General features: G+C 39.3%; 1 protein-coding gene across 1 annotated transcript in view; it reads left to right on the forward strand.

Annotated features, from left to right (window-relative positions):
• LOC126334654 (piRNA biogenesis protein EXD1-like) overlaps positions 1-27,872 on the forward strand; it is a 127,776-nt gene that overhangs the window by 8,902 nt on the left and 91,002 nt on the right. The window contains exon 2 of the mRNA XM_049997099.1: positions 9,357-9,537. Within this exon, the coding sequence (XP_049853056.1) occupies positions 9,357-9,537 (181 nt within the window). The remainder of the gene's footprint in view (positions 1-9,356; positions 9,538-27,872) is intronic.

The raw sequence follows: 27,872 nt of genomic DNA on the forward strand, positions 1-27,872 counted from the left end.
CTGCATTGGATGACCGCTATGTATGGTTTATGGCTCGGAGGAACCCTGACAGCAGTGCCACCATGTTGAATAATGCTTTTCGCGCAGCCACAGGACATCATGCTATGACTCAAACAGTAGGCTTCATGATGCGCAACTTCACTCCCAACATTCATGGTGGGGTCCATCTTTGCAATCACGACATCATGCAGCGCGGTACAGATGGGCCCAACAACGTGCCAAATGGACCACTCAGGATTGGCATCATGTTTTCTTCACCTTCAACCAGACAGTCATTGGAGACGTGTTTGGAGGCAACCTGGTCAGGCTGAACACCTTAGACACACTGTCCAGCGTGTGCAGCAAGGTGGAGGTTCCCTGATGTTTTGGGGTAGCATTATCTGGAGCCGATGTACGCCGCTGGTGGTCATGGAAGGTGCCATAATGGCTGTATGATACGTGAATGCAATCCTCTGACCAATAGTGCAACCATGTCAGCAGCATACTGGCGAGACATTTATCTTCATGGACGACAATTTGCACCTCCATCGTGCACATCTTGTGAATGACTTCCCAGAGGATAATGAAATTGCTTGTCTAGAGCAGCCAGATTGTTCTCCAGAAATGATCCCTATCGAACGTGCCAGGGATAGATTGAAAAGGGCTGTTTATGGATGATGTGACCCACCAACTACTCTGAGCGATGTATGTGGAATCGCCATTGAGGAGTGGGACAATCTGGACCAACAGTGCCTTGATGAACTTGTGGGAAGTATGTCATGACAAATACAGACATGCATCAGTGCAAGAGGACGTGCCACTGGGTATTAGAGATACCGGTGTGTACAGCAATCTCTGAAGGTCTTGCTGGATGTTGGTGTGACATGCAGTGTGTCGTTTTCATGAGCAATAAAAAGGGCAGAAATGATCTCTATTCCAATTTTCTGTACATGTTCCAGAACTCCGGGAACTGAGGTGATGCAAAACTTTTTTGATGAGTGTCTATTGTTTCAAATTTTACAGTTCTATAAAGTTCATCAATCCACTCACACATTATCTTCCATAAATTCCACCTTGAAGAAGAATCTTTAGGAATGCAGAATGAGCCAAATTAAATATTAAGTGCAGGAACAGCATCTGTAGGATACTTTTGTAAAATAAGTATTAGGTTGGTGCATAAGCTCATAGCACTTTTCGTTTGCATGTTTGTATTTTGGTTGCTATGGATTTCCTTAATGATTGTCATTTTTTATTTGTAGTGCAATGTTGTTATTTTGTAGTTTACTATTGCTATTTGAGTTTACATATTGTCATTTTGTCATGTGGAGATGGTAAGTGGTGTTGTGGATGCTATAAAATGGAGTGCCAAGTGGAGAAATCAGAACATTTCTGACATATACTTCTGTTTGAGTTCTATAAGAGGGGTGACAGCAGCAGAGGCAGCCAGAACATTTGCGCCATGTGTGGGGATAATGTCATTCAATGACAAGAAAATGATTTTCTCATTTTAAGGATTGTTGCGACATTAGTGAATCTGCACATTCAGGAAGACCTTCAGGGTCATTTAACTACATTAATCCACAATGATCCACATGATTGTACTCAAGACCTTGCAGTTGTGATGAACTCTGGTCATTCCTCATTGTACAACATTTGCATGAAGTGGTGAAGGTCATGAACAGCACCAACTATTCCTATGCTGTATCATTACTGGTGATGAGATAGGGTGTCTTAACGCAAAGAAAAGAAAGCTATGGTTGAGTCAAAACAAGGCTGCTATGCCCAATACAAAGACCTCTGTGTATCCACAAATATAATGACATGAATCTGGTGGAACAGTGATTATATGGTGTAATATGAATTGCGTCCCCGATGTGTAACCCTCACTGCTCACATTTATAGTCAACAGCTGAGATGACTTGCAGACACAGTCCAAGAATAATGACGAGGAAGACTGTGTGAAGTGATGCTACTCCATGATAATGGCTACCCACATTCTGCTAGATGGACAAAAAAACACTATACAGGAGTTGGGTTGGAAAGTCATTTCATACCCACATTATTCACCTGATCTCACGCCATAAGATTTTCATCTTTTCTACTCTATCAAACAACCTTCAAGGAACTTCCTTGTTGGATGAATATGCTCTCCAGACATGGCCTGAAAAGTTCTTCATCTCCAAACCACATGATTTCTGCAGGCATGGAATTAGAAAAATACCCCAGGATTGGCAGACTATTGTAAATATTGAAGGAGAATACATCCACAATGTAGGAAAAGACAGATTGCTATTTTCCATAAAGATGACATGTTAAGTTGCAAAAAGGCGCAATTAAAAGACACACATAAGCTTTTGGTGACAGCCATTGTCAGAACAAGAGAAACAAACAGCATTCATTCACACAAGCAAGCACACTTCACACACATATGGTCGCCAAATCCAGCAGCTCAGTCAGTGTATGTGAATGGATCCTGTGTGTTTCTCTTTTTCTGATGAAGGCTGTGGCTCAAAGATTATGTGTAAGAGTCTTTTAATTGCGATGGTCTGGAGCATAACACGTCATCTTTATGGAAAGTAGCAATTGGTCTTTTCCTATGTTGTTGATATTCGTACCTGGAGTTTTCATTATTTGAAAAAGAAAATATTATTGATGACTCAAGTCTCTGTTGTGTGTATCTGTTGTTGGGAAAACACCAACCCATTAGCAACTAATTATTACGAGTGCCAATGTACTCTTTGATAATCATGTAGTTTTCTATATGTGTGTGTGTGTGTGTGTGTGTGTGTGCGTGCGTGTGTGTGTGTGTGTGTGTGTGTGTGTGAGAGAGAGAGAGAGAGAGAGAGAGAGAGAGAGAGACTGTATATGTGTGTATGTGTGACTGTGCGCATGCATGTGTGTGCACCCATAAATATACCTGTAAGTAATTTTAATTTGTTTGTGATTGCATTGTATCAATTTTTGTAAGATTAACGGTTAAGCTGCTTGGTGTGAATTAGTTGTAGGCCTGGTATGATCTGGATGTGTTTGAACCCTTGATCAATATACTGGTGTTTAATTGTTTACAAACTATCAAGGTTTTTTTCACACATCAGTAAACTTCCACATGAGCACGCTTGGTAGCACATACCACATCTAGGCGAAAATCAATTTCTGTCCACACATTAGCCAACATCACTGGAGGGATCGATCCAGTGACTGTGGTTATCCGTTGCCACAGGGTTTCAAGATCTGGTATACATGTTTGGTAGACCTCGTCCTTGACATAACCCCATAAACAGAAGTATAATGGGGTTATGTCAGGAGAGCGTGGAGGCCAAACCGTTGGCCCATCATGTCCAATCCATCGCCCAGGAAAGGTCATATCGAGATAGGCACGGACGTCCAAACCCCAATGAGGCGGAGCACCGTCTTGTTGAAACAAGACATCGGGGTGATACTGAAGCAGCTGAGGAACAGCATACAGTTGCAACATGTCCCGATACACTACAGATGTGATGGTAGCCTCAGCGAAGAAGAATGGCCCGATAATTCGATCGTGCAATAGCGCGCACCAAACATTCACCTTTGGACTGCCTCTGGTGCACTCCATGGCCTCGCCAGGGGGTTGTGAACCCCAAATGTGCACATTATGGCGATTCACTATTCCACTGACAATAAGATCACTTCATCGGAAAAGGCAATTCGTCTCAGATAACCATCATCATCCTCAATACGTGACAGCATTTCGACCGCAAAGTCATGTCGATGTGAGCTGTCATTGGGCAACAAGGCCTGAACGATTTGCACTTTGTATGCACAAAACAATAAATGTTTTGTGTAAAATGTCATGGAGAGAGCATTTTGGCACCTGTAATTTACGTGAGGCCCTGCACACCGATTTCTTCAGACTTCACAGAAAAGACTGCCTTACAGCTTCCACTCTGTCTGCTGAGGTTCTTGGTCGACCAGACCTTGGAAGGTCAGCAACCGATCCTGTGTTCTTGAACCTCTCGTACCAGGCTTTAATGCTCTCGACATCAGGTGCATTCCTTCCAAATGTTGTCTGGAAGTGTGTCTGCACTGTGGTTGGTGATCGTGTCTCGTGGTACCACAGGACACACTGTGCCTTCTCCTGATTGGTTAACATGGCTTCTTGGGCACTGCACCTCATCCACTACTTACGTACTGCGAACCTAAAACAGGAAAAAAAAAACTTTGATAGTTGTAAACAATTCGACACAAGTTTCACATTTGTATCTTACTTCTAGCCTGAGTTATCAATTTATGTAATGAGGAAAAGACTTTTCGGACACCCTGTATATTGTTTCCCTACTCTGAATTTAGTTTCATTGCTGCAGTAACGTTTCTTAATATGACATTCTGTTTTCTCTGTTTGAGATATGACCCCATATGAAGCAGGTAGATGCCTTCAAGACCATAGTTTAACTTTCCTAGTGATCAGACCAATCAAAGAAATTTTTGTATTTCAACAATTGAATCATGTTGAAGCATTTTCGTCATTTTTAAATGAAAACTGGTACTTCCAACAAAATAAATAAATAAATAAATCAGAACCACAGGTTTTGAGATGTGGTATGACAGAACTTTATTTTTCTGCAGATACAAATATTTTATTGACACTTTTAAAATGTGCAGAAAAGTGTTAAAATATCGTTTTAAAAAGTTTTAATTTCTAAAACACCCCCCAAAAGGTCAAAGTACTGGAACCTCTCTTTTTAGAAATCGGCCCAATGAAAACACGTTTTAGTACCCCATGACATACATATTTTGTATGCTAATAATGTTTTTAATCCTTCCATGACCAAGTTTCCAAATTTCTCAGAAATATTCAGAGGTCTGCCCGAGTAGTTTCGAAGTGACCTGCTTGTTAACTGCTGGACATACACTGATGATCCAAAATATTATCACCTGCTTAATAACATTTTGGCCCACCTTCGAAAGGCAGTACAGCAGCAGTTCTGCGTGGCACAGATTTGTCAAGTCCTTGGTATGTTTCCAAAGGTATGTGGCACCAGATGTTTGCATTCAGGTGATGCAATACTTGTAAATTATGGACTGGTGATTTATGAGTGTGGAGCTTGAGCGTGCTAGTACCTCAGATATCTTCTGTCAGGTTTAGATCAGGCAAATTTAGTGACCAAGACAACAATGTGAGTTCACTACAATGCCCCCCAAACGACTGTAGTACTATTCTGGTATGGACAGTTATGCTGTTAGAAAAGACCACTGCCGGAGGAAATGCATCATGAAAGGATACAGGTAGCCTGCAGTAGTGTTTGCATAGTCTACAGCTGTCATGATGCCTTGGGTCCTTCCATGTAATCAAGGAATCATTATCAAAAAATTAATTTTTCTGTGGGAATATTTTCCTCTGTTACATATGTAGTCTGGGCATTGAATTTTATTGGCAAGATTGATTTTCCCCTCCAAAACATATTGTTTTCTTGTGGAAGCCATTGTTGTGAAGACTATGTCATTGAATTTGTTCATGCAGAAGATTTGATCAATTTAAAGGTAAGAAAAAAATCATGAAATTTATAATTAGTCTTTATGGTTTATATATAACTTTAAAGAGCAAAACTTCTTCTTCTTTTTGGTATATTTTTAGAAGCAAACAATTTAAGCATGACAAATTAAAAAACATTTATATAACCTAACCCAAAATGTGTAACATGAGTTACCAAATGCCAATTTTTTTAAGTTTTTCACAAAATACATTAAAGTATAGAAAGTTATATGCCATGCTGTCCTTCACATTAGTGTACCTGATAATTTGATGTCTCAAATAAATTTCCTCTTGGAAGCCTTCGCCTGGTATAGGCTATTTAATTCATGTAATGTGATTTACCTTTACTTATGTCGCGCAAGTTGCCATAATTTTTGTGGGATTAGTTATAATTTTGAGCAGTCAGATTGGTTCTGAATTACATACAACACAATTAACAATATATTTCAAAATATTTAATGTATATTTATCTCCATATGCCACATAAAATCCCATAGTGAATAGCTGTTTCTACTTTACAACAATTTGCAATTTTTGCAGAATGTCTTTAAGTACAGCTGAAAAGATGAGGAGAAGAAGGCAGAAATTGAAAGATGAAGGCAGATATGAAGAGTATAAAATCAAACACAAGGAAAATGTGGAAAAATTCAGGACAAATAAGCAGGAACAGGAGAAATGTTTGAGTAAAGGAGAACAAGAAAGGAAGGCTGCAGACGGGAAACAGAATGTTAGAGGAAGCGTTGTCAAGTACAGGAAGTGGCTAAGGGAAGCATCTTCAGCTACACCAAGTTGTTCTGCCTCTCCACCATATAAAAATAGGTCTTCATTGGGAAAAAAGCCATACCAAAAGTGAAACGTATACTTCCAGCATCACCCAGAAAACAAAAATGTGTTTTTAGAAGGTTGTATCATACATTTGTTGAGCCTTTGGAACTAGAAGGAATCTCTAAACAAAAAATAAGTGATGCAATAATAAGTGCAGTGAGCAAGTTCTTTGAAAGGGATGACATTATTAGACAGGCCCCTGGACGCAAATACATTGTGATTGTAAAAGATGAGAAAGGTGAGAGTAAGTTTGCAAGCACGACACTTGATGTTTTCTTTGAAAGAAGCCCATGCAATGTTTTGTGAAGAAAATGGCAAAGTGAGTGGTAAAAGTAAATTCACAGAATTCAGACCCAAACATGTCATGCTTGTCAATAAACTTCCACACAATGTGTGTCTCTGCAGATATCACGAGAATTTCATCTGTGCCATTAATTCTTTTCTTATCATAGTACCTCAAATACCTAAGTACACCAGTAACTGCCCAGAATTTTTTCTGTGTGCAGAGCCTACAGCTCTGTACTTGTTGGGAAAGTGCATGAAATGTAAAGATTTATTGGCTGTTAAACTTTTTGATTTATGTACTGGTGTACAAGAGTACGGCGTGAAATGGTATGTGTGGCAGGAGAGTGAGGGCAGAATTTTGAAAGTAGAGGAAGAAGGTACATTACAGAATCTTATTGATCATATTCTTACCATGGGACCTAAATTTTTAGAGCACTGCTACTGTAAGAGAGAACAATCAAAGAGCTATCAGAGTGATAAGGAATCATTGCCTTCTGCGATGCTAACTGCCATGATGCAAATCAATTTTTCTGAAAATTTTACATGTGTAAGTCAAAATGAAATTCAAAGTCTACACTGGCAACAGAATCAAATTAGTATTTTTACTTCCATGATTTGGTATTCAGGTACTTCTCACCACTACATGTTGGTATCTGATAACCTGGACCACACAAAAAACACAGTCATTCCCTATGTTGATAGACTTCTTGAAGAACTGCCAAAACATATAAGATAAGTTACAATCTGGTCAGACGGTCCTGCCTTCCAGTTTAAAAACAGACATATTGCAGAGGCTATAAAAGTTCTAAGTATTTTGCAACTTCTCATGGGAAGGGGCCAGTGGATGGAATTGGTGGGGTTGTCAAATGCCAAGTTTGGTCTCTTGTGAAAAATAGGAAATGTGTTGTAAGCAGTGCAACAGATTTTGTGAAAGCGTTGTTGAATTCTTCTTCTAATGTGACAGCAGTTCTTATGGGGAAAGAAGACTTTAGCCAAAGAAGCAAAAACTGCATCTCTCGGCCTTGATCAAGAACTGCAAGCCTCTCTTGAACATTTCCAAAATTCATCAGTTGGAACTCTATAATAATGAAGTTGTACAACACACCACTTCATCAGCTGCAGAGGAAAACACTAACAGAACAGAAAAATCACTATATCTGCAAGTAGATGACTGGGTGGCGGTAAAATATGCCAATTTATATTTTCCTGGTAATGTTACTAAAATTGACGAGTTTAAAGTTGATGTTACGATGAAAGATGGGAAGTTTTGAAAGTGGCCTGAAATTAAATATGAGATATACTACACTAAAGACAAGCTTGTCAGAAAACTGAACTCTCCAAGTGTCGTAAATTACCATGATTTTTTTCAAGTTTGACTGTGATCTGTGACAATGTAACGTGAGTTACCGTATGTTGTAACACGAGTTTCCTGTTCATTATGGTTTAATATTTATTTTATTGGTGATTAAATGTTTGGCACTTTGTTAAAATACTTATAAGGTCTTCTGGTATTGTGTGTAAAACTTACAAAAATGTTCACATAAAACAGAGCAGGCTTTTGTATTTTCTTTATCATATGCAAAAGCCATTTCTTGGAAATGTAATGTGAGTTACCAAGAATAATTATAAGATTTGGTTTTATAAATATAGTAATGTAACAATTATTGTGATATAGATTTATAGAGCATTCTGTATAAAGTATGTTTTGAGGTATAAAAATATTTAAAAGAAACATTTCCTTCTGTTAATTGTCCTAAACTTATAATATAAACATCACTCAGTAATGTGAGTTACCATTGAGTGACCCCCTTCGATTACTATCACAGGTCCCATGGAAGACCAGGTCAGTGTCCCCACAGTACAATACTGCCCTCACCAGCCTGTGATTGTTGTGTGGTGCAAGATTTGAGCATCTGTTCAACTGGATAATGGAATATCTGGACACTACCATCACCTTGGAGTAACAAGAAATGTGTATTTCATTTGACCAGGTGACAATGTCGATTGTCCTGTGCTTACTGCAGTCATAACTGATGTCATTAGGATAACATAGGAACATGTGGTCGTCTGCAGCAGAGCCCCATATTTAGAAATGTGCTCTGAATAGTGTGCTCTGCATCACATATGATTCCACCAGCATTGTGCACGGCATCAAGTCTACCACAGATCACCACCTGTCTCACTTTACAATGTGGGCAAGCCTCCAATCTCCACATGCTGTGATGAGGTGTGGACGTCCAACACCTTTCTGCCTACTTGTGATTTCACTGTCTATCAACCACTTACTATAAATGCCTATAACTGCAGTATGTGAACGGCCAACCAACTTTGATGTTTCCAAGATACCTGTTCCTAGGTGCTGGGCCATAACAATGTGCCCTTTCTCAGAGTAGCTTATGTCAGTGGAGCTCCATGTTTGCAGCCTGTGTTGTCAGTAGAATGATACCCCATTCATCTCAACTACATTTATGAATTTTCCTTGCTGCCACACATGCCTGCAGCACTGCTAGGAGGCGTTCAGTCTAGCAGTGGGCAGTGCTCATCATGTTTTGACTCATCAGTACATGAACCATCATCAGGTGCTCTGATGCAACAGGGTCATACGATAATGGCAGCATGGCAGAGTGGTGGAATATTCTGAGAGTTCTGTGATTCTCTCTTCAAGAGGAGTTGAAAGGACTCAGTCGTCTAATAAACTAGGAAAGTTTTAGATCACTTATGAAGATGTTTGTTTCATTTACTTATTTTCCTTTTTCAGATGGATGGTTTTGTGAAAGGCCAAGTTCTCTTGGTAAAGACGAAGGAAGGAAATCTTCGTGGGTGTTTTCATTCAATATCAGACGATTGTTCCATACTGACATTAACTGATGTGAAGTGGCTGCCAATGGAGGACCCAGTGGATGGGTTGTTTCACATTAATCGTTTTGAGCTCCTGTCTAGTAAGTATAAATCTTTCTTAATGTTATGGGGTAACATTCCTTTAGAGTAGCACATAACCTGCCATGCATTGTCATTCGATTCTAGAAGAGCTGTATATAGACAAGTAAGATATGGAATGTACATCTACATCTACAGCTCACACTTAAATGCCTGGCAGAGGGTTCATTAAACCACTTTCACACAATTTGTCTACCTTTCCCCTCTGGAACAGTGTGTAGGCAAAGCAAACACATAAAACTTTCTGTATGAGCTCTGATTTCTCCTATTTTATTACAATGATCATTTCTCCCTTTGTAGGTGGGTGTCAGTAAAATATTTTTGCATTTGGGGGAGAAAGTTGGAGATTGAAATTCCATGAAAAGATCATGCCACAGCGAAGAACTCCGTTGTTTTAATGTCTGTCTCCCCAATTCATGTATCATATCCATGATACTCTCTCCTCAATTTTGCAATAATACAAAAGAAGCTAACTTCTTTGTATTTTGTTGATGTCCTCCATCAATCCTAGCTGACAAGGATCCTGTACCGCTCAGCAGTATTCCAGAAGAGGACAGACAAGTGCAATGTAGGCAGTTTGTTTAATAGCTTTGTTGTATCTTTTAAGAGTTCTACCAATAAAACTCATTCTTTGGTTCACCTTTTCCACAACATTAGCCATGATCATTCCAATTTAAGTTGTTTGTAACTGTGATCACTAGGTATTTAGTCGAACTAACAGCCTTAAGCTTTGTGTAACCGACATTTAATGGATTACTTTTAGTGCTCTTGTGTGACTTCACACTTTTCATTATTTAGGATCAATTGCTACTGTTTGTACCAAACAGGTGTCTTGTCTAAATCATTTTGCAATTGGATGGCTTTGATGGACAGTAAATGACAGCATCATCTGACAAGAATTTAAAATCACTGCTCAGGTTGTCTCCTAAATCATTAATATGCTCTGATTAGTCAGAAAATTATGACCACCAACCTATTTTTGATATAAACTCATCCAGTCAATAGGAACATCACCTTGCAAGAAGTGACTGCTAGTCAGACACATATAGGATGTATGAACATACTATGTGTAGAATGGGGAAAACAATGCGATATGAGTTTGACCAAGAGCAGATTGTGAAGTCCCAGAGGCTCGGCATGAGCGTTTCGGATACTGCACAATTTTTCGGATGTTGGAGGAGCACTGTGGTGAGTGTTTGCAGCATGTGGCAAAACCAAGGTGAAACCATGTCCAGATGTAGTGTGGTTGGGCTGCCACCCCTGATTACAGATGTTGTAGGCTGGGCAGACTGGTATAACAGTGCAGTTAGTGAACTGTGACGGAACTAATGTCAGACTTTAATGTTAGGCAGAGTACAAATGTGTCTGAACACACAGTGCACCAAACTCTCCTGATGGTGGGCCTCCCCAGTCAGTGACCCATGCTTGTGCCAGTGTTAGCACTACGACATTGAGAACTACGACTGAAATGGACACGTGACCATCGGTACTGGACATTGGTGCAGTGGCAAACACTGCATGGTCTGATGAATCTTGATACCTCTTTCATCATGCTGATGGGAGTGCGCAAACCTGTCATCTTCCAGCGGAACAACTCCTTGACACCTGTACTGCGGGATGGAGACAAGAAGGCAATGGCTCCATTATGGTCTGGGGAACATTCAAATTGGCATCCATGGGCCCACTGGAACTCATGCTAGGCGCTATGATGGCCAATGAGTACTTTACACTTGTTGCAGACCACATACACCTCTTTAGGATGATCATGTTTCCCGAGGGCAGTGGTATTTTTCTACAAGATAATGTGCGGAACCACAAGGCCAGGAGCAGGATGGAGTGGTTCGAAGAAGACAGTGGCAAGTTCCATTGGATGTTCTCACCCTCGAACTTGCCAGATTTGAACCCGATCAGACAGATCTGGGATGTGATTCAATGCAGCATAAGAGCTCATTGCCCTCCACCTCAGAATGTACAGGAATTAGGTGACTTGTGGGTGTAGATGTGGTGCCAACACATTCCTGCAACCTACCAAGACCTCATTTGCTTCCATGCCACCATGCATCACCGCTGTTATTCATTAGGTAGTGGCCATAACGTACTGGTAGATCAGGCATATATCACTTCCTTGGGGAATGCCATATATATTTCTGTTTTGCTCTTCTGTTGTCAATCAGTTACTACAAACTTTGACCTTACTGACAGGAAGTCATGAATCCAATCACGTAACTGAGATGATAAGCCATAGACATGCAATTTGATTAGGTCACTCATGAAGAACAATATAGAAAAAAAAAATCTTTCTGGAAATCTTGACTAAATTTGAGATTCCCTCTTGATACCACTCATTACCTCACAGGAATAAAAAAAGCTAGTTATTTTGAACAAGAATGATATTTTCTAAATCCGTGCTTACTACATGACAGTCGAACATTTCCTTTGAGGTAATTCATAATAATCAAACATAGTATATGTTCCAGAATCCTACTGTAAATTGACATCAGTGATAAGGATCTGTAATTCTGTGGATTACTACTATTTCCTTTCTTGAGACTTGGTGTCACATGTGGCACTTTGCAGTCTTTAGGTATGGATCTTTTATCAAGTGAGGAGTTGTATGATTGCTAAATATGGATCAGCATCACCTTAAAGGAACCTAACTGGTATGCAATTTGGACCAGAACAGTTGCCTTTATCTACTTCTAAGTCACTCCTGTCAAATATAGTTTTTGATTCAAATTCTGGAATATTCACTTCACTTTTCTTGGTGGAGGAAGTTTTGAAAACTCTGTTCAGTAACTATGCTTTTGTGGCGCTGTTATCGGTACTAATACAATTGCTGTCACACAGTGAAGTTATTGATTGTATCTTGCTACTGGTGTACTTAACATACAATCAGAAACTTTTTGGATTTTCTGCCAGTTTTCAAGACGAGTTTCATTGTGGAAACTACAAAAAGCATCTCACATTGAAATCTGTGCTAAATTTCAAGCTTCTGCAAAACTTCACCAATCAAAGGGATTTTAAAAGATTTAACGTTATTTTAAATTTGGCATCCTTTTTTATTTGCTGCTGCAACAGTATTCTGACCTCTTTCTTGTGCCCTGGGGGATCAATTCCATCGCATCAATTTATTTGGTATTAATTTCTGAATCATTGTCGATACTATTTCTTTGAATTTACAACATCTGGTCTACAACATACATAGTTTGCGAGAAATGGTGACAGTCTCTTAGGAAGGCATCAAGCAAATTTTTATCGTCTTGCTACATTGACCTTGTGGTCTCTAACCCTTGTATCAGTCGCCATGCTCTCTATTTTTTCAGGTTTATTTGTTTCTAAAAGGTCAAGTATGTTTTTACAACCATTTACACTTAGAGTTGGTTTCTAAACTAACTGCTCAAAATATATTTTGGAGAAAACATTTAGGACAATTTCTGAGGATTTTTATACATCCAGATTTTAATGTGTATATTGGTCAACACAACAATAGTAGATTGAAATCACCACTGACTGTAACTGCATGAGGAGGGTACCTGTTTGAGAAGATGCTCAAGTATTCTTTGAACCTTTGTCACCTGAATGAGGGGTCAGTGAAAGGAACCAATTTTTAATTTATGCAGTTAGTGAGGTATAACCATCACCCACACTAACTCACAGGAATTATCTACTTTAATTTCACTACAACATAAACTATTTGTAACAGCAACAAATATGCCGACACCAATTGTATTTAATCTTTCTGAACACAGTAAACTCCTTAGTTAAAATGTCAGCTGAAATTATCTCCAGCTTTAGGCAGCTTTCAATACTTTAAATATTTGAGCTTGAGTGCTTTCTATTAGCTCTTAGAGCTCTTGTTCTTTTCCAACACAACTATAACAATTTACCACTATAATATCTGTGGTTTCTAGGTTTACCGTCACCCTGTGTTTGATCTGCACTCTTTGAGACAGAAGGCTTTCTTGCTCTTTCTCTAGACTCTCCAATCTAAAAAACTGCTCAGTCCACTCGAAACAGACACTGCTTCACATGTAGCTGTCTCCTGTGTGTAATAGACCCCTGAAACATTAATAAGCATAAGCTGATACTCCACCACCCCATGGCGCAAGTCAAGGAATCTGCAGCCTACACGGTCTCAGAACAGAATGTAAGCCAATGTATCATTTTAATGCAGTTGTCAGCACAACATACAATCTCATCAAGTATCATTTATGTTTGTTTATCTTCAGTGGCTTACATTCTGTACAATGGAACTCATTGTGATAGTCCTGTTGTGTGAGGTGAATTCTACATGTGTGTTCATAACAACATTCATTGGAGGAATAATGAACATCTCCAATCCTATACTTAAAATAAGTTGCTGTTTTCCTTGACAGTTCCTGTTGTAATGCACTGTGAAATACTGGAGTCATAATGATAAAATTGCGCCTTGTTTGGCAATTTATCATTCATGTTTTTCATTCTTTGTGGTTCAAAAGCTTAAGTAAATATTTTCCAGTTACTTGGAATGCTTCGTTGCCTCAGCAATCTATTTATTTAGTTTATTATGACAGGGTGTATATGACCCGGGACATCCAGGAGATCCGGCAAAAAACAGGCAATTTTTTCGTCTGGGAAAAAACCGGGAAAAACCCGGGAATTTCTTAGAATTCCGGGAACTTTCCTTGTTTTAGTTACCAGTTACATTTTTGTGATTTTGACTGGTAAGAACCAATACTCTAACGAAGGATATTACTGTATCCCGCTTCTGCAGAATAATGCTGCAACAAAAAAAACATGAACGATAGAAAAAATTAAAAAAAAAAAAGGAAAATAAAACATAAGTCCCAAAGCAAATGCGCCATATACAACAACAAAACACAGCACACATACAAGCGTCTGCCAACCAAAGTGTGTCAAAGGCTTTAGGAAGAATATGCAGTGCTTCCTAACAACAAATTGCCTCCGATGAGTGTGACATGACAGCTGTTTACATTTGATTCAAAAAATGGTTCAAATGGCTCTGAGCACTATGGGACTTAACATCTATGGTCATCAATCCCCTAGAACTTAGAACTGCTTAAACCTAACGAACCTAAGGACATCACACAACACCCAGTCATCATGAGGCAGAGAAAACCCCTGACCCCGCCGGGAATCGAACCCGGGAACCCGGGTGCAGGATAGATTTGATTCATTTGAGCATTTGCAGACGGGCTCTTGCGCATGCGCAGTTGAGTCGCCTATGAGTAGTACCTTCTCCCGCTTCTGGCTACAGATGTGTGGCTGGGCGCCACTATCTAAATTACTCTGGTTCGGAAATATCGTAGATCCAGGGCTGATGCACAGAGCAGGCCGAGTTGTAGTGGGGAGGTGGGTAGTCTCCACGTGACCTGTGTTTACGTTTGGTGATTTTGCTGTTTCCCCTTCGTTTATTGCTCTCACGTTAAATGAAAACAAAATGGATTTTTGTGGCCGGGAGCTACCAAATGAATTAAAATACATTCGCAGAGTTACGGAAGCCTAAAATATGTTGTTTTCTGGTTTTATTTCCACCTTTCTGACAGTCAAGCATTAATCACCGTGCAGAACAATGAAGTAATTTTTGTCAGTTTGCTAAAGAGATTTGGCTTGTATTAATCTTTTGCGCTGAGGCAGTCAATTTATTTGAAACAAAATGTGTAATTTCACACTGTTGGCTAGTTTCAGCTGTTCGCTGCATTTCAAGTGCATGTTTTCCATCTTCTAGCTCGTATGGCATTATGCCATAATAAAGAACCAAACATGAGATAATACAGTACTGGTACTCAAGAAAATGGACATACGATTGTGCACTTTAAGCCGAATTATGCATTTTATTATAGTTCACGAAATTCCGATGCTCCTGAAGTATTCTTTGATGTCTTGTTTCTGTTATGTCATAATGCAAGATCTTTTAATATTTTACACATATGAACATGCGGGCTTCCTGTGTCATCGTAAACATGCAGGCGCAGTGACGCCTGTTATCTGGCGCTCTCTGGCAACTGCTGAAACGAACCAATTTCTAACAGGTCACAGGAAATTTCGAATGGTGGTTTGAAAAGTGTTACTTTAAAAGTCCTTTGACACAAGATGAACTATGTGTGAGAATGTACGATGAATTTCTTAAATCACAGAGCGTTTGACTCTCATTTAAAATCAACTCTTTGAAGACGACCATCTAGAAGAATTTTGAGCCCAGAAGTTCAGACATTTACGTCGTTATTAAAAATTTTACTGGCACATTTGTGTGATGTATCTTAAAGTGTAACACGCACAAAGTAATCAGCATTATATGTGGAAGCTAAGCTTCTCTTGCAGCTTATTAATCTTAGAGACCAATATTATTTGTGAAAGCTTTGTTTTTCTTCCACCAAAACTATGTGTATTAATTTAAACCATTAACTTTTCATTTTGTGTGTTCGCGCTACTCTAGTGATCTTGCTATTGGTTGACTACACTACGTGTCCTGTGCTGTCATCAGCTGCCGAGATCACGTGACATGAGCTATGACTGGCTTACAAAAGGAAAAGTATACTGTCATTTAACACGGAAAACATGTATTTTCACCCGGGAGAAAGTGTATTTTCATCCGGGAAAAATCCGGGAATTAATTTCCCTTGTCCACGTATACACACTGTATGAGGTTCCAGTTGATCTCAGTAGCAGTGTTTTTTTAAATAATGTTGTACACAATTTGTGTTAACAATTTTTTATAAAATTTAACAACAAAAAATCCAGGATGGAGTGTAACAATATTGTGAAAAGGAAAGTTGCCACTCACCATATAGTGGAGATGCTGAAATATATGACACACACACACACACACACACACACACACACACACTCATGCGAACGCAACTCACACACACGACTGCTGTCTCCGGCAACTGTAGCCACATTGGCAGTGTGTGAAGGTACTTTTGAAATTGCTCAGGAAAGTGATAAAACTAATAAGACCCTGCAAAATGAATTCAGTAGGCATACTGCACATTTACAAGTAACATATGAATGTACTGAATATGAAACCATATAGCTGCTGTTACCAGAATCAAACTGAACTTGCACGTAATGGTGAACCAACAATATTCCCCCCTTCTCTGCTCAACTGTCAGTCATTTTGTTATTCAGATCCAGATACAGTTCCCTTATAAGTGAAAGTACTCTTTTAATTGTTTGTTGTGTGTCTGAAGGCTGGTTGGTTTCAGATCTCCAATCTAATCCATCTTCTGCAAGTTTCTTCATTGCTGCATAAGTACTACAACCTTCATCCAATTGAATCTGGTAACTGTAGTCAAGCATTGGTCTCCTTCTATAATTTTTACCCTCTGCATCATTATCTGATCATCTATTCCTTGATGTCCCAGAGTGTGTCTTATCAACGGAAACCTTCGTTTTGTCAAGTTGTACCATAATTTTTCTCCCAGTTTGATTCAGTATCCAGTCTGCAAATTTCAAAAGGTTCTACACTGCTGGAAATGGAAAAAAGAACACATTGACACCGGTGTGTCAGACCCACCATACTCGCTCCGGACACTGCGAGAGGGCTGTACAAGCAATGATCACACGCACGGCACAGCGGACACACCAGGAACCGCGGTGTTGGCCGTCGAATGGCGCTAGCTGCGCAGCATTTGTGCACCACCGCCGTCAGTGTCAGCCAGTTTACCGTGGCGTACGGAGCTCCATCACAGTCTTTAACACTGGTAACATGCCGTGACAGCGTGAACGTGAACCGTATGTGCAGTTGACGGACTTTGAGTGAGGGTGAATAGTGGGCATGCGGGAGGCCGGGTGGACGTACCGCCAAATTGCTCAACACGTGGAGCGTGGGGTCTCCACAGTACATCGAAGTTGTCGCCAGTGGTCGGCGGAAGGTGCACGTGCCCGTCGACCTGGGACCGGACCGCAGCGACGCACGGATGCACGCCAAGACCTTAGGATACTACGCAGTGCCATAGGGGACCGCACCGCCACTTCCCAGCAAATTAGGGACACTGTTGCTCCTGGGGTATCGGCGAGGACCATTCGCAACCGTCTCCATGAAGCTGGGCTACGGTCTCGCACACCGTTAGGCCGTCTTCCGCTCACGCCCCAACATCGTGCAGCCCGCCTCCAGTGGTGTCGCGACAGGCGTGAATGGAGGGACGAATGGAGACGGGTCGTCTTCAGCGATGAGAGTCGCTTCTGCCTTGGTGCCAATGATGGTCGTATGCGTGTTTGGCACCGTGCAGGTGAGCGCCACAATCAGGACTGCATACGACCGAGGCACACAGGGCCAACACCCGGCATCATGGTGTGGGGAGCGATCTCCTACACTGGCCGTACACCTCTGGTGATCGTTGAGGGGACACTGAATAGTGCACGGTACATCCAAACCGTCATCGAACCCATCGTTCTACCATTCCTAGACCGGCAAGGGAACTTGCTGTTCCAACAGGACAATGCACGTCCGCATGTATCCCATGCCACCCAACGTGCTCTAGAAGGTGTAAGTCAACTACCCTGGCCAGCAAGATCTCCGGATCTGTCCCCCATTGAGCATGTTTGGGACTGGATGAAGCGTCGTCTCACGCAGTCTGCACGTCTAGCACGAACGCTGGTCCAACTGAGGCGCCAGGTGGAAATGGCATGGCAAGCCGTTCCACAGGACTACATCCAGCATCTCTACGATAGTCTCCATGGGAGAATAGCAGCCTGCATTGCTGCGAAAGGTGGATATACACTGTACAGTGCCGACATTGTGCATGCTCTGTTGCCTGTGTCTATGTGCCTGTGGTTCTGTCAGTGTGATCATGTGATGTATCTGACCCCAGGAATGTGTCAATAAAGTTTCCCCTTCCTGGGACAATGAATTCACGGTGTTCTTATTTCAATTTCCAGGAGTGTATTCACTTTTTGTCTTTATGTGTATCATCCAGATTATGATCTAGTGGTTAGCATCACTGCGTCTAGATTGCGGGATTCTGGGTTTAGGTACAGGGCAGGTCAGAGATTTTCTTCAGTTGCAAACTGGGTGTTTTGTGTTGTTCTAATCCTTCCATCTCATCATCATCAACACACAAGTTGCTGAAGTGGGGACAAATAGAACGGCTTGCATCAGGCATTTGAACAACCTTGGATGGTGTCTCTCTGTCGATAAAAACTAATCATCCCATCATTTTGTTACAGTTTATCATCCTTGGTTGACTTCAGTTTAAGTTTACAGTTTTGCTCAGATAAATTTGTGTTGCATACATCATTATTATGATTAATTATAATTATGTGGAATGAGTTATTTTACTAGACATCTACACATTTAAATTTATATTTTTCAGTAGGTGGCCCCCTTAGCTGCAGATATTTCTTAAGAATCATGTAGCATACTGTCATGTTGTACGAAAATGTTTGTTATTGCTACTAGTTTTGATTGTTACTAATCATCATTGGGGCAGTAAGTTTTTCAGTTGCAGCTTCTGTGTGGTACAGGAAAATTTTTGAGCACCCTATGTACACGAGTGCACGCACATTCACACATGTGTGTTGCAACACACACACACACACACACACACACACACACACACACACACACACACACACACACACACACACACACACTATTTTCTACTTCATACTGTATGACATTAAAAGCACAAGTTGGAAAAGTTAAAAAAAAAGGGTGTTCATTTGTATGATCATAAAATAGAGGAGAGAGTGTCACAGTTGTGATAAGTGAGTTCACGTTTTTCATTGCTGTGAAATGTGTTAATAAAATATCAATCACTAAGTTCTCTTCTGAATGCCAAAATATTTCTTTGACTCCCACGTACATAGGGGGAAGTTACCATCATAATAAAATAAGAGAAATCAGATCTAACATGAAAAGATTCAGCTGTTCATTTTTTTCCTTGTGCAAGAGTGGAATGGTCAAGGAACAGTCTTTTAGTGACCACTTATGATCGCACATGGGTTATACCATATTAAGTCAACACATGATCCAAACCCCTTCATCTCAGATTTTGTTGAAATTTGGCACAGGTGTAGTGTTGATATACACTTAGAAAGTTTTACTTAGATATGTCAACTTATTTCTGAATTACAGATCTGTAAAGTTATAAGTTGGCCCACAAAAAAAGAACAGCAGGTTTTAGATTTGCTGTAGAAGCTTTACCAACTGAGCTACAGACCTGGGATATATAACATTTAACAGCATTTTTCACACCCTTTCCTATGGTATACAATAATATACAGGGTAATATAAGAAAATTCTTTTCAAAACAAAATTTAAAATTTTTAATTTTTTTCAAGAAGTACTTATTTTATAATTTCCAAATTTATTCCATGCGTAGCTACCATCGTTGTAAATCAAAGACCAAAATATAAATTTGGGATGATAATTTCTGCATTGTTACTATTGTTGTGGTTTGCGGTCCAGAGACAGGTTTAATGCAGCTCTCCATGCTACTGTATCCTGTGCAAGTCTCTTCATCCCTGAATAACTACTGCAACCTACATCCTTCTAAATCTGCTTAGTGTATGCATCTCTTGGTCTCCCTCTATGATTTTTACACTCCACGCTTCCCTCCAATACTAAATTAGTGATCCCTTGATGCCTCACTATGTCTTTTATGAACTGATCCCTTCTTCTAGTCATATTGTGCCAGAAATTCCTCTTCTCCCCAATTCTTTTCAGTACCTCTTCATTAGTTACATGATCAACCCCTCTAATCTTCAGCATTCTTCTGCACCACTGCATTTTGAAAGCTTCTAGTCTCCTCTTGTCTAAACTATTAATCATCCATGTTTCACTTCCATACATGGCTACGCTCCTTGCAAATACTTTCAGAAAAAGCTTCCTGATGCTTATATGTACCAGGTGTACTGGTATGAAATGAGCATTTTTTTGTGAAAATGAAACAATAATTTTGAACTGAAAAGTGAAAACATTTTATTCAAAGTACTGACCATTGTTTTCTATACATTTTGACCACCTTTCTGGCAGTTTGTGGGCACCACACCAATAGAAATGTTTGTCTTTTGAAGTAAACCAATCAGACAGCCAATTTTCGACTTCTTCTTAGGAATCGAAGTGTTCCTCAGCCAATGCGTGCCCCATTGATGAAAACAAATGGTAGTCGAAAGGGGCCAAGTCTGGTAAATGCAGCAGGTAGGGTAGCAGCTCCCAGCCAAGTGTTTTGATTGTATCCTGAACCAGTTTTGCTTTGTGTGGTGCATTGTCGTGTAAAAAAATTACTTTGCCATGTCTTCTGGCCCATTCTGGTCTTTTTTTCGATCAATGCATAGTTCAAATTGATCATTTGTTGTCTGTAGTGATTAGTATTCACTGTTTCACCGGGTTTTAGAAGCTCATGATACACCACACCTTTCTGATCCCACTAAACACAGAGCATTGTCTTCTTGCTGAATCGATCTGGTTTTGCAGTCGATGTTGATGGTTGTCCCGGATTAACCCATGATTTTTCCCATTTAGGATTCTTAAAATAAATCCATTTTTCATCGCCAGTAACAATTCGTTGCAAAATTGATTTTCTTTCATGTCTTTGAAGCAAAATTTTACAAATGGTTTTTCAGTTTTCCATCTGTCTTTCATTCAATTCATGTGGCACCCATTTTCCACACTTTTGGATCTTTCCCATAGCTTTCAAATGGTCACAAATTGTTTGTTGTGCAACATTTAGCATTGCCACCATTTGCTTCTGACTCAAAAGTATCATCTTCATCCAATATTGCTTGCAATTTAGCGTCTTCGAACTTTTTTGGTGGTCATCCATGTTCTTCATTTCTTACATCAAAATCATTATATCTGAACCATTGAAACCATCTTTTGCACGTTGCTTCTGATAGAGCATGATCACCACATGCCTCAACAAGCATTCAATGCGACTCTGCAGCACTTTTTTTTTCAAATGAAAACAAAAAATTAATGCTTTCCGCAAATCATCACTTTCTGGTACAAAATTCTACATTGTTAACACAATGAAAACATATGATGTTGTTTGCTCCATGACTTGATGTATACTAAATATCTTTGACAGATGTCATACCAAACAAACAAACAAAAATTAAGTCTCGTTCACAACAAATGTTCCCTATCGACACATTTGTATCTTAATGCTCATTTCATACTGGTTCACCTGGTATACTAGATGTCAGCAAATTTCTTTTTTTCAGAAACACTTTTCTTGCCATAACCAGTCTACATTTTATATCCTCTCTACTTTGACCATAATCAGTTATTTTGCTCCCCAAATAGCAAAACTCATCTACTACTTAAGTTTCTCATTTCCTAATCTAATTCCCTCAGAATCACCTGACTTAATTTGTCTGAACTCCATTATCCTCATTTCGCTTTTGTTGGTGTTGATCTTATATCCTCCTTTCAAGACACTGTTAATTCTGTTCAGCTGCTCTTCCAGGTCTATTGTGGTCTTTGACAGAATTACAATGTTGTTGGCAAAACTCTAAGTTTTTATTTCTTCGCCATGGAGTTTAATTCCTACACCAAATTTTTCTTTTGTTTCAATATACAAATTGAATAACTGTGGGGAGAGGCTACAAAGCTGTCTCACTCCCTTCTCAACCACTGACTATTACTACTGCCATCTGGTTTCTGTACAAATTGTAAATATCCTTTTGCTCCTGTATTTTGCCCCTTCCACCTTCAGAATTTGAAAGAGAGCATTTCAGTCAACATTGTCATAAGCTTTCTCTAAGTCCACAAATGCTATAAATGTCTTCTAAGATAAGTCATAGGGTCAATTTTGCCTCACATGTCCCAACTTTTTCACGGATTCCAAACTGATCTTTCCCGAGGTCAGCTTCTACCAGTTTTTCCATACATCTGTAGGAAACTGAATTTTGCAATCGTGACTTATTAAACTGATAGTTCGGTAATTTTCACATCTGTCATTACCTGCTTTCTTTTGGATTGGAAATATTATATTCATCTTGAGGTCTAAGGGTATTTGACCTGCTTCATACATCCTGCTCACCAGATGGAAGAGTTTTGTCATGGCTGGCTCTCCCAAGTATAACAGTAGTTCTAATGGAATGTTGTCTACTCCCGGAGCTTTGTTTTGACTTAGGTCTTTCAGAACTCTGTCAAATTCTTCACAGGGTATCATATCTCCCATTTCATCTTCATAGTAGTAGTAGTAGTAGTAGTTTTATTCATCCGTAGATCTCTTTTTACAAGGATATAGGACATGTCAAAGTATTTACAAGCTTAGATCAATTTACAATAATCTAATTCGTATACACATATATTTACAGACTTCTAGTTAGAGACAATCATTAGATTTTACTCCTGGTATACAATAATTTATTTACAAATAACTCATTAAATAATGTAATGCCACACTATTCACTCATATTTCACTATCAGTCACTGCACACACTATACACACATTGTTTCATAACACTTCACTCACTACATACACATACACACACACACACACACACACACACACACACACACACACACACACACACACACACACAGGTGATCCTTGGGCCATTTTCTGTACTGCAAGTTCCCATTTGCTATCCTGAAAAACTGAGTCAGCATCCCTTCATAATGAGTGAGATGTTGAGCTCAGAAAGAGGAAGAGGTGTTAGTATTGTGCTATGCATAGCTTGAGGGGAGAGTGTCTCTAGAAAGGAAAAAAGAAGAAAAATAATAAAGTGAAGGTGTTATGTGGAATATTGGATGTTTTATAATCATTATTATTATTATTATTTGTTTGTATAACATTTTTTTATCAAACCCCTACTCTGCTTTATCTAAGTAATCCTTCAATGTATAAAATGTATTGCATAACAGGTACTTTTTAGCTGCTTTCTTAAATAAGTGTATTTTTGAAATTTCTTTAATCTCTTTTGGTAATTTATTGTACAGTTTTATTCCTTGGTAGAAAATGCTGTTTTGAGTTTTATGTTTATTTTTTCTTGGTAAATGTAAGTTGAGTCTATCTCTTGTTGCATGGTCATGGACAGAGCTGTTTGTGCAGTAATTGCCAATGTTACTTTTGATGTGTACAACTGACTGGTAAATGTGTTCACATGGAGCAGTTAAAATTCCCAGTGTTTTGAACAGATCTTTACAATGAGCTCGACTACTATTTCTGGTTATTATTCTTATGGCTCTTTTCTTGAGTTTGAAAATTGTGTTCATATTTTGTGGATTTGTTCCCCAAAAAAGAATGCCATAGCTAAGAATTGAGTGTACATATGAATAATATGTAACTAAAAGACACTGCATGTTACACACAGATGATAGAATTCTAAGGGCATAACATGCTGATGACATTCTGTTTGCAAGTACCTTTGTGTGTTCGCACCACTTCAGCTGAGAGTCAATATTCATTCCTAGAAATTTTGCATTTGTTACACAGTCTATAGAGGTGCCATCTACATTTAATTTAACATTGTCATTTTTCCTCTTCAAACTGAAGTTCATGGCATTAGTTTTTTTATGTTTAATGTCAATTTGTTGCTTATTGACCAATCGTAAACTTCCTTGAGAGTTTCATTTGCTTTCTCGGTAAGGAGTTCTCTTGTTCTCTCAGTGACTATAATATTGCTGTCATCAGCGAAGAGAATTTTCTCACCATGAGTAACACTATTGGGAAAGTCATTGATGTATATCAGGAATAGTATTGGTCCTAATATGCTACCTTGTGGAACCCCTATATTAATATGTTTTGGTTCTGATAAGTATTTTACTAAATGTTTAGATCTATTTGAAGTATGTGTTATCTCTACTCTTTGTACCCTATCTGTTAGGTATGATCGAAACCAGTCATTAGCTACCCCTCTTATTCCTAATGCTTCTAATTTATTTAATAGAATCTTGTGGTCGACTGTATCAAAAGCCTTAGAAAGATCCAAAAATATGCCTGTGACACACTCATCTTTATCAAGAGCATTATCAAGAGCATTTTGTGAATTCTACTATGGCTGACTCCGTATTTTTGCCACTTCGAAAACCAAACTGTGATTTGCTTAAAAGATTGTATTTATTCAGATAATTCATTAATCTGTCTTTCATAATTGCTTCTATTATTTTTGAGAATGCTGACAGCAGGGAAATGGGCCGGTAATTTTCTATGTCTTCTGCATTACCTTTCTTAAGCAAAGGTACAACTCTTGCCTGTTTTAGTTGCTCTGGAAATGTCCCTGATGTGAAGGATTCATTTATTATATTTGTTAATGGGCCTTGTATAATCCCTATGCATTGTTTCAGTACACACATTGGTACATCATCTAAGCCTTCTGACTTTTTATTTTTTAGCTTTTGAACAGTTTTATTGACTTCATTCTCTGTGGTTGGGAGTAACATCATTGTATCTAGTGCAACAATTTTTGCAGGTGTTATATTTGTTTTGGGGAATTTTTGCTGTAACTTCTCTGCAATACTTGAAAAATGCTCGTTTACATAGTTTGCTAAGTGTTGTGGATCATTTATTACCTTATCCCCCTCCCTTAGCAGTATGTTATTCTGCGTTTGTTTGCCTCTCCCCGTTTCCTTTTTTATAACATCCCAGACTGCTTTGCTTTTATTCTCTGCATTATATATTATTTTGTCATTAAATGACTTTTTTGCAGCAATCAGCACCTTCCTATAAATCTTTTTGTATCTATGATAGAAATTTAAGAATTCTGGATCATTGTGAATCTTTTTCATGGAACTGAGGTGTTTGAGTGTTTGGGAGGACTTCTTAATACCTGCTGTTATCCATCTGTTTTTGTGAGATGTTGATACAGTCATGCATACTTTTGGAAATGCTGTTTCAAAGTTCAATTTAAACAATGTGGAGAATTTGGAGAATTTCATATTCACATTGGTTTCCTTATACACTTCATCCCAGCTTTGTTTTTCTAGTTATTTTGAAAAATCTTTTATTTTGATTTCTGATAGATGTTGTTTATAGGCTTGTAGTTTAGGGAATGATTCGATGCCTGATTTTACTGTTGTTATTTGACAGAGATGGTCTGATAGTCCGAGATCTTTTACAGCTACATCACATTTTTCCCTGTCTATATTTGTGGCCACATGGTCAATTACTGATGCAGTCATTGTAGTAACCCTTGTTGCACTATTGACCAATAGGGACATGCCAAAACTTTGAAGGATATTTATGAAGGTGCTGCTGGATTCATTTATGATATTAGTGTTGATGTTTATGTCCCCACACAGAATTATGTTGACCTTTGTACTTGAGACTTTATCTAGAACTTCTGTTAATTTATTGAAAAAAGTGTCCACACTACCACTGGGAGATCTATACACACACAAAATGATTAATTTCTTGGTGATATCGAGCCCTGATAATTCAATAGCTGATATTTCAATGTGTTTGTCTTCACTTACTGTACTGAGGTCATGTCTAGATTTGAACTGTGTTCCTTTTCTGATATAAATGCATGATCCTCCACCCCTTGAAGTAGTTCTGCAGTAAGAGTTTGCCCTTTCATACAATGATAATACTACATGTTGGATTTCTGTGTCTCTACACCAGTGCTCAGTAATACAAACTACTGTGCAGTTCAAAGATTGGAGCTCAACTTCTAATGCTTGTATTTTATTTTTTATTGATTGCATGTTTTGATGGAGGATTGTTAAGTCTGTGAAATGCCCCATGTTACTCTTTCCGATGGTTTGTTTTTCTTTGTGACATCTGGTATGTGTGATTTTTGAAGTGTTATAATCTGTCTTGTGAGTGATTGTTTCAGTATTTTTTGAACTGCTAGAGATACTCTTTAGGCAGGGGAACCTGTTGTCTGGATTTATCCTAAAAAAGACCTACTTTTCCTACCTATGACAACAGGTATTTGACCATGTGTGGCCCGAGATCCACCCCCTATACTTTCATGAATCAGCTGTACCAATCTTCCCTTCCCAGTCCTGTTTAGGTGTAGGCCATGCCTAGTGAAACCCCATCTGTTGATAGTCCCGACGGGCACCAGAGAAACATGAGCAAAGTTGGCCGTCCTCAGAGCCATCCCCAGCCCCACATTGATTCGCCTCACAGCTCCATCAAGGCGTGGCTGATCATGACGCCAGAACAGCTCAACAAAGTGTACATTGGTGCCATGAGTCAGGGAAGCTATCTTGTCCAGGTCACCACCTATTTCATATGCCCCATCCCTGTTCAAACTGTTTCCCGCCCCACCCACTATCACTACATGGTCCTCTTTTGTAAAATCCTTACATAAAGACCCTAGGTCCTCTATCACATGACTTAGCCCTGCATTTGGTTTGAAGATACTGGTGGCCTGGTACGCTGCCCCTAAACTTTCCTGTAACTGAGGGCCTACACCTCGCCCATGGCTACTACCTAGCAGCAGCACTTTCTTCTTCCTAACACTTTGTACATTCCTAGGCTTCTTGGCCTCGGTTGAAGTGTGCTGCACATTTCCTGCTCCTCGTTCTACCTGAGGCTCTTCTCCACTTAACTCTGGCAGTGGCAGATACCTGTTTTTGGTGTTGATGATAAAACTATCAGATCGCGTTCTCTTTCTTCCTATCCTCCTACCAGCTGCCAGTTCCCAACCACCCTCCTCCCCCCTATTTCCCTTGATCCTTATCAGTTCCTTCCTTGCTTCCTCCAACTGTGCCTGAAGGGCACAGATTTTCCTTTCCTGCTCCCCAATCAAAATGTTCCTACTGCATACTCTGCAGTTCCAGGAGAGAGCCTCTTCTGTTCTCCCAACATTCTCCCCACTGCATCCCCCCAGTGAAAATATTTCCTACAAGATTGGCAACAAATCCCTCTACTCACTACCCTATAACAGCTCCCACATTTCTCACTCATGGTCAGTTTCGAAAGAATAGTTAAGTTTAAAGAATGTTTTAAATTTGTCAAGGTCGCGAGATTGTATGTCTGCAAGCAAAAAAAACGACACAAAGATCTTATGTGCGGTGGTTGTTGTTTTTCTACTGATTTAGAGATGCAAAAACAGAAGAATGAATTTGTAATTACTTTGCTTTTAGAGAATTTAAGTTATCAGGCGTGTTTGGTCAGGTTTTTAAACGTTTATAACTCGGAAAATTTAGACCTAGATCGCGTCTATCTAACTAGTAAACAATACGAAATGTGTTAGTTAAATACGATTTAGAAATGTTTAATTACACTTTTATTGCGACAATAGACACTGATGAAACTAGTAGCTGTCTTTTTTTAAACGATTTTTGCACTATCAAGAAAACTTGAATAGAATTTGTTGTGTTTATGTCACGCAAAATTACGGGTTATGTCGCGTTTATCGGGACCTCAGCTAAAGAACAAGTTTTTTCAAGAACAAGCTCTGCTTGGATGCTAATTTTCAGTTGTGT

This window comes from Schistocerca gregaria, chromosome 2 (assembly GCF_023897955.1).
Source record: "Schistocerca gregaria isolate iqSchGreg1 chromosome 2, iqSchGreg1.2, whole genome shotgun sequence".
Lineage (NCBI taxonomy): Eukaryota > Metazoa > Arthropoda > Insecta > Orthoptera > Acrididae > Schistocerca > Schistocerca gregaria.